The 12426-nt window shown below is 37.8% G+C and overlaps 1 protein-coding gene and 1 long non-coding RNA gene across 6 annotated transcripts in view; both read left to right on the top strand.

The window, feature by feature from the left end:
• Positions 1–12426, top strand: part of DPF3 (double PHD fingers 3) — a 159587-nt gene that overhangs the window by 129987 nt on the left and 17174 nt on the right. For 2 of the 5 annotated variants that reach the window (XM_042814599.1, XM_042814600.1), the window contains one exon: positions 1132–1628. The exons of the other annotated variants lie outside the window; for them this stretch is intronic. In XM_042814599.1, the coding sequence (XP_042670533.1) occupies positions 1132–1328 (197 nt within the window). In that variant the 3' untranslated portion in view covers positions 1329–1628. Of the gene's footprint in view, positions 1–1131; positions 1629–12426 lie in introns of those variants that run through there. 5 annotated transcript variants of the gene reach the window in all.
• Positions 1648–9570, top strand: LOC122158155. Its single transcript, XR_006168150.1, has 2 exons — positions 1648–2550; positions 7582–9570. It is a non-coding gene; the product is annotated as an uncharacterized LOC122158155 (long non-coding RNA).

Consider the following 12426-nt stretch of genomic DNA (forward strand, 5'->3'; position numbering starts at 1 on the left):
AAATCACATCTCTGTAAGGTGGTTCATCTGCCAATTATTTTGTTATATCCACTTTCGTTCTGTGAACAGGATTTAATTCTTCGTTTCTCAAGCAAAGCAGTTTACTTAACCATGCAGTTATATGGCTGATTCCTGTAGCTGGAGTGAAGACCAAATAGTTGGTTACTTAATGTTATGTTAGTGTTTCTGTGTTTAAAAAACAGCTGTCCCCTGCAAACCGACATTCATTTGCTGAGGCACGAGAGACATCTTTTTCTCTGTCATTTTTAGAGAGAGATTCTGAACACTATTTCTATTAATCACGTAACGTGTTTGAGTGAGGTAGAAAATAAACCGTACTGTCACAGATTTCAGTATCTGACTTCTGTTTTCAACAGTTCTTTTGGTTGCTATTGTTGTTATGGCTGTTCATGTTCTGTGTGGAGAATTACCTGTTCCATATTGAAAGTTGGATTAACATACTCTTGCACTTTTCAGTATTTCCCATGACAGATCTCTTCTTAGGTGATTTAATTGTTGAATTGTTGTTGTTGGGGGTGGTGGAGGTATCGTTGAAGGAGATACCATGAAATCAGAATAGAAGTATTTATTTAGCTTACTTTTGCTTAGTCTTCAAAACGTATGTCATTTTGTCTATAGAGGAGGCTCTTTGGGATCAGGTGATGGGCAGGGATAAAAGTCTTGAGGCTGATGAGATGTCTAATGGGTCACATTTCAATAGCAATAAAGTTGTAAAAGGTGATGCCGGTCTGAAGGACGGTCATTGTGCTTAGAGCTAATGGTGTCTAATTACTTATATGTGCTAAATATCTCTTAAAATCGATCTAAGTAATCACGAGAAAATATTTTAATGTTTTTGAAGAGAGGAAAATATGATTAACCCTTTCGCTGCCATGGCTATGGGCACCTGTGTTAATGGTAGATTTTTTTTCTTTGTAAGAGAAACTGATCCTTGTTTATTTTTCTCACTGCGGTTCTACCAAGGCATATTGTTGAGGTACACGGGCACGTACAAACACACACCTATAAGCTTGATAGTCTGTATTGTTTAATAGTAATGATACTTTAAAAATGATGATGATGATGCCTGTTGCTTAACCCATGTGCTGATATATTCATCATACATGTCAGCTCATTTGGGAAGAGAAGGCAGGAGGGACGAAGCAGCGCCAACACGCACTACGGAGGACTTGTTCGGTTCCACGTCAGAAAGCGACACCTCGACCTTTCATGGCTTTGACGAGGATGATGCAGAAGAGCCTCTCTCGAGCCGAGGAGGTGGCTGTGGTGGCAGCTCTCCCTCTGCAGACAAAAAGGGCAGCTGCTAAATTAACTAAAAAGACACAAACTCTGAGCAATTTGCTGTCCGTTTTACTACTAGAATTATTATTATCTTTTTCTTTTTTTAATTTTAGGTCCTTGGGTGTTGTTTTTTTTTTTTTTTTTTTTTTTTTTGTTATTGTTGATGTTGTTTTTGTTTTTTTTCTGTGGGGTGTACACTGAAAGCACAAGCATTTAAAGTTCTTGACAACCATTTTGAAGAGACAGAAGGTTTTGATTTTCCTGTTTTTTTTGTTGGTTTTTTTTTTTTCCTTTTCATTTTAATTTGTTCTTCTCCCACCTCCTGCCCTTCTCTTTCTCTCTGGAAACATAAAAGGTGGATTTAATATTTTTTTAAATAGTGAGCAGAGTTGATTTTCTTCTCTTTTAATATATATATTGGCAAACCACATAAAATAGAGATGGGTTGGAGAACATGAAAGCAAACCCAAATAGTTTTTTTTAATTATTATTATTTATATAATCTATATATTATTAGAAAAAGTTACTTTTTAAATAAAAATACAAAAAAAAAAAAAAAAAAAAAAAAAAAAAGCAATGGATTTCTACTTGATGATAGAACTGTTTCTAGAGAACCACTGTGGATGAAATTCCTTGGAGGACAAGGAAACCCTTGGTGTGATGGCTTCTGCATTTGAGATTTTGCACTTATTGTGGAATTTGGCTCTTCTTGTACACCTGCTGCACTTGTATTTAACAGCTTGAAGACACAAGCAGCTCCATTGAAGACCATGACCTTGGGGAACACATTTCCATCTCTCCTTTGGACACCTTTACAATAGATCTCTTCCTACCTGCACCCCTTCAGCTCTTCCTCGCTCAGTTCTACTTTTTTTTTTCTTTTTCTTTTTTTAACCTTCACTTCATGGATAGAAATTTCCAAGCGTAGGGATGGAATATAAATTGCAAGTCGTAGACGTCAAAGACAAAACAGATGGAGCAGCAGAATCATGGAAGAAATTATCTGGAAATATACCTCACCTATACTTTTCTTTCCATTTTTAAATTTTACTTCACAGCATTTTTTCTGTGTTGCCCAGATTTTTCTCTCTGTAGTGTCTTGTGAGACACTTTGTTTGCTTTGCAATAGCTTCTCTTGAAATAAACCAAAGCAATACTCATTAAAGTTCCAAGGGCAATGGAGAAGAGAGTGACTCCCTTCCCAGCGACTATCCCAGAAAGGAGGAAACATGCAGCAGGATTTGAAAGGTATGTCCTGGCTGAAATATCTTTCACTGATTGTGAAATCACTGTTCTCTGGATTTTCAAGAGACCCTTGACTGATCTTTGTTGTAGAAACAAATCAGAGATAAAATAGAAATTTATTTGGGCAGTGCCTAGTCCTTCAACTGTGTGTGTGATGCCAGAATTAAAATGTCAGCCTTGTAATAAAGACTTGGGATATATATTGTTCTAGTACATGAATGAAGCCTGTCCAGATGGATTCCATTTCTCTTGCTTCTTTTGATGGGTTGTCACAGTACTATCTGTGAGGGCTCTTTCAGCCTTTTTTTTTTTTGTTTCCATAAACCTTAAAAGAAATAAAAAATTAAAGGATCCAATCATTCTGCTTTAATATGTTTTTTTTTTTTTTTTTTTTTTTTTTTTTTCTGGTTGACTTTAGGCATGAAAGAAGCAGTAGCAAGATTCTTCTGTTAGGGGTACATGGATGTACCTGAATGTAAATCCAGAATGGTGTTACTTATGTTTAGATTACATTAATATACTACCCTCAGAATTAGATGTGTTACGAAATGTTGCAAAATAGCTCTATGTGTTTCTAGCATAGAAACACAGAATGAAAGAGCCACACACTCTTATGAGGAAGGAACCTTGTTTGAGCTTTTTCCCATATTTACAATCTTTTCCTGTTGCTATTCTGTTCCTGCTGGTGTGTTATAATCATCCAAGTGTCAAAACAATGGTATTTTGACTTAACACTGGCATGGAGAAGTATACTTTAATTGATTTAATTCATTCCAAAACTAGTCTTTTTTTTTTTTTTTTTTTTTCCTCTCTGAAAGAACATGTCAGATAAATTTATAGTATTTTGCCACTCTTCTGCATTCACTAAAAGCAAAAACTTCAGTTTTTTTTTTTCCAGAGGTGAGGCACAGGCATATAGGCATCTGCTCTTCCAAAATCCCAGAAAGCAATAGGATTTAGCTTGCACTACTGTATCATCCTGAGAGTTTGTATAGGTAAATATAGACCAGAAATATGTGTGCATAGACATATATATGGACAATACAGACAATAAAATGAAGAGTAATGACAGTAAAGATAGAAGACGCTCCCTAATTATGAGTCCATGAGTCTGGCGTAGGCTCACTTGTTCCATACTGACTTTACTGTAAAATATCAGTGAAGTCCAGTGCATTTCCACTGCATGCATGTTCATAAAACTCATAGCAGAATCTGGCCTGCAGGTACAGTTGTTCCCAGTTTGTAAGGAAATACCAAAAACATGAAAAATCTTTTAGATTAAAAAAATGAACTTCAAATTGATGTTTCTGTTTCTCCAACCCTTCAATCCCTACACTCACATTTATGGTATTAGGATTGCGTTCTCTCATTTTAAAATACAGCTTTTTCTTCTGCTGCTCTGTGATATGGCCATGTGAACAACAGGGAGCAGAAATGTGCCATATTCAGAGCCAAAGAGCAGCATGATTTCTTGCATCCATTTTGTATCTACTTCTTGTGTCCATGTCAGTCATGGAGAAGGATAGGAAAAGAGTTTTGTTCATTCTAGCTGCCTTTGGCTGTCTGAGAGGTGGATGCTTTACCTAGCTGGAACCAGCCAGCTGTATGCGGCTGCTGGTGCAGTGATGACAGTAGTTTAAGTTTACAGCAGTTAGCTCTAGTCACCCAGCTTGGTGCATGTTCTTGCAGCCCATGCTGAGCTCTGTACTGACCGGTGTCCTAGTAGAACCTGAGCTAGCTAGCTGAAAGCTATCCAGGTATGTCATTCTCAAAACTCCAGTCACTTTATTAACTGCAAAATAAGCATACTCTAACTACATTTTTTTCCAAGTGGAGTCCTTACCATTGTCTTTTGTGAACCATGCCTAACACATTCTGGGCTTTTCTGGAATACAAACAATAATCAGATGCCCATAATTTATTAAATCTTGGTTTAGTTTCACAAATGCAGTTACTATAACAATGCATACAGTCTTAATCCTTTCGCAACCTAACCACCCATTTTTGTGACAACTGGGTAGTGCAGTGCCCTGAGAAAAAAGCCACAACTCACATAGTGCACAGAGACTGCCAGCTGACATTTATTACAGATGACTGCATATAAAAAACACCCATCGCTGTTATTTATACCATTTATGTGTATATGGATGGTCACTAGTTCCAACTAGTCCTGAGGAAGGAAAGAAGGTTAAATAGATTCTGTGTTATGGAGAGCAGAGTAGTCTTCAAATTGCTCAGGATGTCTTTATTAGATGGAGATAATCAACCTGAGGAATAAAATCTACATCTCACTGTTTAGTTGAGCAGGCAGAGCAGTGGAACCTGACCAGCATAGCCAGGTCAGAAATTAGAGAACTGCACAGTGCCAATTGTATGTATCCTCAAAGACGCATAAGTCCCAAACCAAACTAGGAAGGCATAAAAAGAGTTTTCAGTGTGAATTCTGGGTTGTACCTGAAAAGTAAAGTCATCTTTGAAATCAGAAAGAACTGTGATGCTCTGTATTCCCCAGTGATTTCAGCAGTTCAATGAAACCTGCTGTTCTGAGCTTTATAAGAAGGAGATCTTTGAAGGCACAGTCCTTCAACTAATCACAAGCCTTGCTCTTCCAGTCCTCCTCCAAAGACATCCTTATTAGAGAAAGGTTAGCCAAGTCTATCCAGAGATTCTCCTGAAACATATATTCTCCCACACAAATCATGTACCAGAATAAAACTGTTCCAATACGAAATGTGAATGAAAGAATGTTTTATCTCAGGTCCTAAATTCAGACTTTTCTGTTTATTTAATTGTATTAGCTGTCTTCTCCGGCCCCTTTCTACTGCTAAAGGATCTTAGAAAAGCCACAGAATTTCCTGAGCCATTCTCTGCAAACTGATTCATAGATGGGAGAGTGTGGAAATAAGGAAGTGACGTGCTGCTTGGGCAGCTGCGTAGTGAGAACAAAGGCTATATGGAGTGTGCATTGGTCTCTAACGTATTTCCTTCTATGGCACTTAGAGGATGTGTAAGAAGGGGCAGACCTCATCTCTTGCATGAAAACACTTCAAAATTTAAACATGGTAGTATTTAGTGAAAAAATTTTAAGAAAATATGACAAATTTTACAAAAATGACCTGAAATAAAGGGAGATTGTGAGGCATATAGCAGAGTAGGATGGAGCTGAAATCTGTTTTACTTCACTTTGCACCTCTTCCCTCCAGGTTTGTGGCTTGTGGGTTGAATGTGTATTCCTTGTATACGTAGTATGCTTGGAATAGCAATGCACATGTGATAAGGTCATGAATGACAACCTGTATGTTTGCCTGGGCTGCTGAAACAGGGTCCAAAGAGAAATTTGCCAGTGGCTTCAGAAGAATTAGCACTGAGCTTTCTTAGCTATTGCTTTTATTGAATGAAACCTCCTTACAAATACACTTAACTGTGGTGTGGTGTAGACAAGCCCTGAGATGGCCATTTGTTTCAATAGAATGTGTTATTAGAATCCCATCCCCACATTGTTTTGCCTTTAAGCTTTTACATTAGTTATTCATTTGGAGTTCCAATTTGCTGTTTTACAGTCCTCAGCTCAGGCTCTTGATTAAAGACAGAACATTGGTTTGCGTGGAGCAACCAGAAATGCTCCCAGAGAATGGCTGAGTCCCGGCTGCATTCTCTCCTGGCTGCTTTGCCTGTCTTTGGTTAATTCTTCTTGTGATGTTTTGAGACAGGTCCTAAAATTATTATTCAAATGCCATCAAACCGTGGAGCTTTCAAAACCTGAATCCTCATGCAATTTCCCTCTTTCACATGGCAAGCAGTTTTACTGAATCTACTCCTCAAGCAAACATTGTGCTGACCCTACTGGGAGTTGTTTTATTGTATAATCTGCAGAATCTTCCCAGCGTGTTTTGTGCTGCAGCATATGTAGATGTTTCCAATAAACGCTCATTTCTTTTTCTCAATTTTTTTTTCTTATTTATTTAAAAAGGGTCTCTATGAGTTATATGTAAAGGATGAGGGATATACATGTGTTCATGCTGGCATGGGGTTGTTTTGACAAACCCTTGCAGTGTAGGAGTGAAGCCAGGATTATTTTTTGCTGATTGAGCCATTGCAGTATACTCTACCCAACTTTTGTTCTGTTTGCCAGATATTTACCAGGGCTGAAAAAGCCCAACCTGTATAAATACCATAGGGTAATGAAGCTAGGTTCAAACCATTTTAGTGTTCCTGTTATATTTCCACAAGTTTAAAGTTGCCAACTTCAGAGAATGCAAGTTATAATAACGTCTAAGGGGGGGAAAAAAAAGCTAATGTTGTAGTTACAAGTTCTGATACCCCTGTTAAGAGGATACAGGCAGTTTGTATCTTTGAATTCTTCTGTCACTGTCAGTTCCTAAGATTTTGGATGTTCATGTCATAGAATCACAGAATCATGTCATCCAGAACTGGTATGAGGTGTGAGAAAGGTGTGAGGGGAAGGCACTCCTTTTTGTAGAAATAAACAGATGTACATTTTAAGCTCAGGAGCCTGGGATATACAACTTAGTCCATTCATAGATTAAATGAAAATGCAAAATGCAGTTTTTCACTTATTTTCTGAGGTTATCATATTGCTATCTGCATGGTTCAGACTTCTGAAAACTTCTTTTGTGCTGTATTGCATGTGCTTGTGGCTCTGTACAACTAATTAGTAACATAGCAATGTAATCAGAGCAGGATTTCATAAACAAAATCGTAGCCTCTAGAGAAGAGAGCTATATAACCTGAATGAAGAAGGTGATTTAATTATGTTCACAGTAAGAAAAATTGACAGCCTTTGGTGTCTTTCTTTCGGATATGCTCCATCATCTTTCTTTTGTCTGCTTTGTATTTACTTATGGCTCCCACCGTCAGTTGAAACTGAATTTGTCGAGCTATATTTTCAAAGAACTAGAATGCAAACAGTGTTGAAAGGTTGACTTGTGCTTTTTTTGCTTTATTCTGAACACTTGCTTTTGTTGTCTATTTGTGTTTGTTTAGTTTTACTTTTTATTGCCTTTCCCTCTGCAGTCAGCCCTGCCCTCGTGGACTCTGGCATCCTTCAAGCAAGACATTTCAGAAGAATGTCGAGAGAAGCCAGGATGCTTTGATACTTCTGATAACTTCTCCTTGCCCTGACCCTTCCGTCCCTGTGTTTCATCTGGCACAGGAGCCTGGACTGTGGGAAGCTGGCTACCAACTGTTCAGAGAAATTCTGGGGATGCCCTAAGCCGGTGCAATACAAAGAATTTTTTTTAAAGCCTTGATTTCACTTTCTTTTAAGCATGTGTATAAACCCAGGTCAAACTGGAATTAATCTACAGTAGAACTGACTGAAAAACAAACTGAAAAAAGACTTAACTATTTTATTTATTTCAATATTTAAGAGAGAAAAAGAGTGCTGAAGTTGCACAGTATTTTTGTTTGAAATACATTTTACTTCAAATTTTAAATGCAATTTTGTGAAGACATAGAATTTTGAAAAAGCACTTAATGTAAAATAAAGACTGAATATTTACTTTAAGAAAAAAAGCTTTTTTAAATAATGAAAATAAAGATCAACTCTGCTCTCTCTCTTACTTTAAAGAAGCCATTCATACATGTGCTGAGTATCTTTGTTTTTTGCAAATTGGATGTGGTAAGTGCAGACTGTTCTGGTTTTCTTTCTTCTGAATAATATTATCCTGTTAGATGCTTAAATCTTACTTTGCTTTTCTTGTGTTAGGCACAAATCTGAACAAAAACTGCTGAAAGAGCAAAGACCAGGCTCAGTGCCTGGATTTTTTTGTTACCAGATGTTGTGTCCAATTCAAAGGACTGTCTTCTCCCCGTAGGATTGATGTGTCTCTTCTGCACAGTAAAACAGGTTTTCATTTGAGCAACTCTGTGAAATACTTCTGCTAAAAGAGAGATTTAAAGAAAGGAAAGCAACTATTAGGCTGTTTTTTGTTTTGTTTTGTTTCTTCTCATTACTATTATTCTTTTTTTTTTTTTTTTTTCTTTCATTTTTTTTCCTTTGGTAATTCCTCAGCTGATTGTGAGTTGGTTGTAAGGAAAGTATTCTGTTTGGATGCTCTTGGCATGTAGCTTCCTTCCGGAGTCAAGGATGTTGCCCTATGTAGAAAACCTGTATATTTGCCCTTTTTTATGAAATAATGGACTTTGAAAAGTATAGAGGTACACCCCATGTCAGCAGTAAGCAACAGAGGATACTCAGCAGGAGAAGAATTTGAGTTCCCACAGGCTGCAATCCTAAATTGTCCGGTGAGGGACGTTCACAGCCTTCATTCTGGGTTGTTAGCCATCTTCTCAATGAAATGAGTTCTGCTTCATGCAAGCACTGGAAAATTTTGTTGGCTGCCAAATCTGCTCACAGTGGATAGTTTGTTGTCATGTGTGATGCAGGCTAGCAAGGATGCGAGCCTTGTGTATTAGAAGGGCATTGGACTTGGCTCTGAGATTAGCTGTCCTCTGTAGTCAGATGTATCTATTGGTATAGACCCAGTGTATAGATAATAAAGTGTTTTGCTAATGTGACTTATGTTGGTTTTTTTGAGTGAAAAGATTGTCTACGAAAATGCATCCTGTGTAGGGGAAGCTGACAGAAGGTCTCATGCTGCATCATATTTCTTGCACACCTAAAACTTAAACTCACCTCTTTGAGAGGTTTCCTTGTGTCCGTCGCAGTGTTCCCTCCCCCTTCTCCTGCTCCCTTTGGATTGACACATAGGGCCAAAAATAGCCATATTAAATCTCTGGTAGACCTGAGTTCTGCTCTCACTAAGTTGAATGACAAAATTTATGTCATAATGAGGTTCTTTACCAGGATGGGTTTGCTTTGATAATTTTGTTGTTTCTGCGCTTGCATTGGTGAGCTGCCGCTAGAGAAAAAGAAGAAATCAGATTTTATTTAATCAAAATATAATGAAACGCACAACCATAATGAAGATTTGCAAACTGTAGGGTCTGTATTCAGTTTGTGTAATATTCCTTTCAAATAAAAGTTCTGCTTTCAATGCCCCTACTGTATATTCCTCTGTAAATATCACATTATCAAACCGATTCTACAGGGTCTTTTTTAGTGCAAGTAATCTTTTAAAAAGACATTGTTGAATAACATACTTGTACAGATACTTTTCTAAGCTCTCCATTGTTTTTAATACTCTCTTTGAAGCTTAAAATAAAACTTCCTCCTCTATTGATTTTGTTTTTCTTTCCCATTTTGTCAATTATAATTTTTGCTCCTGGATTTTGTTTTGTATCTCTTAATGAAGCTTTGAAGATAACCAAAACTTTTCTTCCTTTTCCCCTTTTACTTTCTTTTGACCCCATTCACCGGATTGCAGAAACTGGTCCTGTTGCTTGCTATAGTAAAGGTAGGCAGGAAATACGACACAGCTTTTGTGTAGGACTCATTTTAAGAATATTTCCTGTGACTTGGTGGTGGTAGATGATCTTCCTAAGTATGTGTGTGTTTTAATAACCTTTTCTATGAAATTATCAGAGTCGCAGTAAGGTATTCTAGATTGAAAGGTGGAGTTTAAATTATTTGGTGTTCTTTGTGTGGATGACTTCTTATGGAGACTTGATCCTACCTCTGGCATTTCTAATCCTGCCTCTAGAGTGCTTGTCTAACACATCCAAATCTGTGGTTTCCTTTGCTGCATTTCACAGTGCAGACATGAATAGTTCCTTTCCCTTATACATGTAAGATTAATAGTGCAGTTGTATAGAATGGAAAGAGAAAATGCTGTTTCAGATTAGGTGCCATTTTTTAACAAAAACCTGTGTTTCCTCTTCCCTAATAGGTCTGCTTTCATTTTTACGAAGCTCTGCTGTGTTTTCTCTGCCTTGTCATCAATTGCTCCACTACCGGCAGAGGCTATACGTGGACCTTCTTATTTTGGCAGCTGCTTACAAGAATAGCAGAGGGGGTGTAATTTTTAAGCAATCTTCTGATGTGGATATAAGGTCTGTAGAGTAGTGGCAAAAAAACCCCAACAGATTAAATGACAAATCCTTAGGACAAAATGTCCTAAGGAGCACATCAGAAATGAATCCAGAAAGAAAATATATGTCTCTATAAAACCATTATAATTGTACAACATGAACTCCTACCTGCATGATTTTCAGTATTTGTATGTGACAGAGCATGTGAGAATATTAGCTATTTCCTGTAAAGTTTTATTTTTTATATGTATAATTTCAGTTTCCTTGAGTGTTTTGTTTCTCCGCTCAGCTGGGCAAAGCATGACTTGAAAGCTTCACTTCTTACCTTCAGACCTTACGTTGAAGAGGCCTGTGACAGATTCACTGGAGGAAGGAGGAAACCCAAGGGTTTCAGCTACACTTACTGTCCCCAGTCAGTGTGGCTCTTGGGAACTTCTTTAGCATCTGGTAGAGCAGCCTGTAGGCTACTGGCTGGCCTGTCCTCAACTGTTCTGCAGATGGAAGGATCTTTCCCTCCTTTGCAAGTTTTGGATATTGGGGATCAGAGACAGCTGTGGAGGTGGGATGAAGTGCTAGCTGTATTTCTGAGCTGTGCTGAGAAGGCAACTACAATGCTTTCCTGAGAGTGCATACTGATGTTGTTGGTTTTAAAGCCTTTTCCAATTCCCTTTCTGTAATTTTCTCTCAGATATTTTACCATAATCTGAATTTCAAGCCTACAAAACTACTTTTCTGAAGTAGTTTTCTCTCTTTCTTAAGCCACAGACCTGGAAATATAAATGCTATTAAGGAAATTTTTAATTGTGCAGAAATTATCTGGTCTGGAGAAAATACCACTGTTCCCTCAGGTCGCAGAGGAGATTTTCTTTGTTATGCTGGCTAGGAAGGTGTCTTACTTTCTTGTCGGGGGAAGAGTCCTTGCTGGTAAGAATCAGATGTGGTAGAAGTTAGAAGTAAAAGTGTTTGCCAGCATTGCTACAGCTGTTGGGGGTCTCTATGGCTGTTGTTCCCTGGGCTGAGATTGTACTTGAAGGTTAACAAAGCTGGGAGCTGCAATCCTGGGCTTTAAGTGCAGTGATAGAGCTATTAGCTTCCTTGCTTTGACTTAAGTTGGTATACTGCACCTGCTTAAAATTTATTCCAAACTTTTGCCTGGTATCAGGGAAAAGAATCCTCTTACTTGGAGTCATTCAGCCTCTAAATCATGAAAAAAAAAAAACAACAGAACTTTTCCCTGTAGACCCAAACTTTTATATACAGTATTCGTTAGCAATAGTAGAGCCTTCTCTGTCCCCCTCCTATTCCTAATGTTGAAGATGGATCTTTAGGACTTCCACTATGTAATATATACACAGGGGAGCACATAAACATTGATTATTCCCCTTAAGTTTGGTTGAGGTTGTCTGGATTGTGGCCTGATGTGTTATAATCTCCACTGTTCCCTGGAAATTATTGTAAAATTGTATTTTGTCTGCTACACTAAAGCAGGGCACTTGCAACAGTTCAAGTCCTACGTTTCATTTTAATGATTAAACTGAGAGCTACTCATCTGTGGCATCTTATTTTCAACAGTCTATTTTTTAAAACCTGACTACTTGTTTTTGTTGTTGTTTCAGCAAATGTTCCTGTTGTGTGTCTAGAAACTTCTGTGTGCTACTTGATGAACTTTTTTTTTCCAGTAGGCATTAGTTCTTTGTGTTTCCACAATGTGTGCACCATGGGATGGGAGAAGTATGGCATTTACCTTTAAAAAGCACGGATTTCTGAAGTACAGTGTTGTTGCTAATATTGCTACCCAGCATATAACTAGAAAGCAGTTTTGATGTAGCCTAAGATATCTGCAGTGGCTCTGAATGGCCTACAAACTATCACACTGCTATGGAGAAAACACTGAACAGTGAAAGCTAGTTTATCTCCAGGGTTGCA

Source organism: Centrocercus urophasianus, unplaced genomic scaffold, assembly GCF_019232065.1.
Source record: "Centrocercus urophasianus isolate 14NV4802_14NV808 unplaced genomic scaffold, USGS_Curo_1.0 seq_14, whole genome shotgun sequence".
NCBI lineage: Eukaryota > Metazoa > Chordata > Aves > Galliformes > Phasianidae > Centrocercus > Centrocercus urophasianus.